This window comes from Sinocyclocheilus rhinocerous, unplaced genomic scaffold, assembly GCF_001515625.1.
Source record: "Sinocyclocheilus rhinocerous isolate Xijiao unplaced genomic scaffold, SAMN03320098_v1.1 scaffold36344, whole genome shotgun sequence".
Classification (NCBI taxonomy): domain Eukaryota; kingdom Metazoa; phylum Chordata; class Actinopteri; order Cypriniformes; family Cyprinidae; genus Sinocyclocheilus; species Sinocyclocheilus rhinocerous.
In genome coordinates, this window is record NW_015627035.1 from 1 (window position 1) to 1,176 (window position 1,176).

General features: G+C 37.0%; 1 protein-coding gene across 1 annotated transcript; it reads right to left on the reverse strand.

Annotated features, from left to right (window-relative positions):
• Positions 1–7: 7 nt before the first annotated feature.
• LOC107720643 (uncharacterized) lies at positions 8–1,171 on the reverse strand (the record flags this gene model as incomplete). The annotated part of the gene is made up of 1 exon (XM_016528405.1): positions 8–1,171. A coding segment is annotated over one exon (1,164 nt), but the record flags the coding sequence as incomplete, so codon positions are not given.
• Between the last annotated feature and the right edge of the window lie 5 nt (positions 1,172–1,176).

Genomic DNA, 1,176 nt, shown 5'->3' on the forward strand with positions numbered 1-1,176 from the left:
CAGATTTTAATGCGACCTTAGACAGACTCACGATGCTGATGTAAGCGTCATGCAGCAGTTTGGACTTTTCATTTTTATTATTTTCCAGTTCACTTTTCAGTTTTTCTTCTTCTTTTGTTTTATTTTCAGACTCTTTCATGTTGTTTTCAAGTTTCTTTTTAATATTTTCATATTCTTCTTTGTTAAAGCTGGTTCCATTCTGGTCACCATTGTGTTCGTACTCTTTTTCAAATTCTTCAAATTTCATTTTATCTTCCTTTGTCTTCATCACATATTTTTTGTTCTCTCTGACATGTTTGCTGTAATGACACTTTCCTGTACACACAGTGCAGTTATAGTTCCGCATGGCTTCACACCATGAGAGATCATTCACCCACCAGCAGTTCTCATGACAGTTTTCCTCACAGATGGAGCAGCAGGTTGCAAACCAGCAGTTTTCATGACAGTTTTCCTCACAGACGGAGCAGCAGGTTGCGTTTCTGTTCCTCCATGATGCATTTTCAATGGAGACTTTTTCTTTGAAACTTCTATTGACTTTAACCTCAGAATTTTTACAATTTTTAATATTTTCTCCGTTCTGTCTGAGGGCTTCCTGAATCTGATTCAGTTCTTTAATTTTTAACTCATTCTCAGAGATTCTCTCCTTCAGATTGTCAACACAGACCTCAAGTTTGCTTCTCTCTTTCAGAACATCTAATGTCAACTGAACACTTTTTCTGTTCTTTTCTTCCAGGAGTGTGAAGAGCTCATTTATGCTTCTCTCTCCCATTTCCCATGATAATCTGTAGATATGATCAAACTTTTTGTCTCTTTTCTCTTTCTGTCGGTTGTTGAATACGAAGTGAAAAGGTTGTTTTTTAGTTTTCTTTCTGCTGGGTATTTCTGCTGTTTTAATGGCATTAAGAGCATCTGTTGGAGGTAATCCATCTGACTGTGACATGAGAAACATTATGCTGTTCTCTATATCTTTACCAAGTATAGACAGAACTGAGTGAAAGATGTAAAACTCTTTTTCAGAGAGTCGATTCTGAGACGTCTTCATCACAAAACACACTGCATCAATATAATGAATCCCATCCTCAGCTGAAAATAATTTGGTTAGATACTCAGAAATCTCTCTGTCTTTCTCGGATCCTTCAGTGTTTCCGTATCCTGGAGTGTCAATGATGGTCAGAG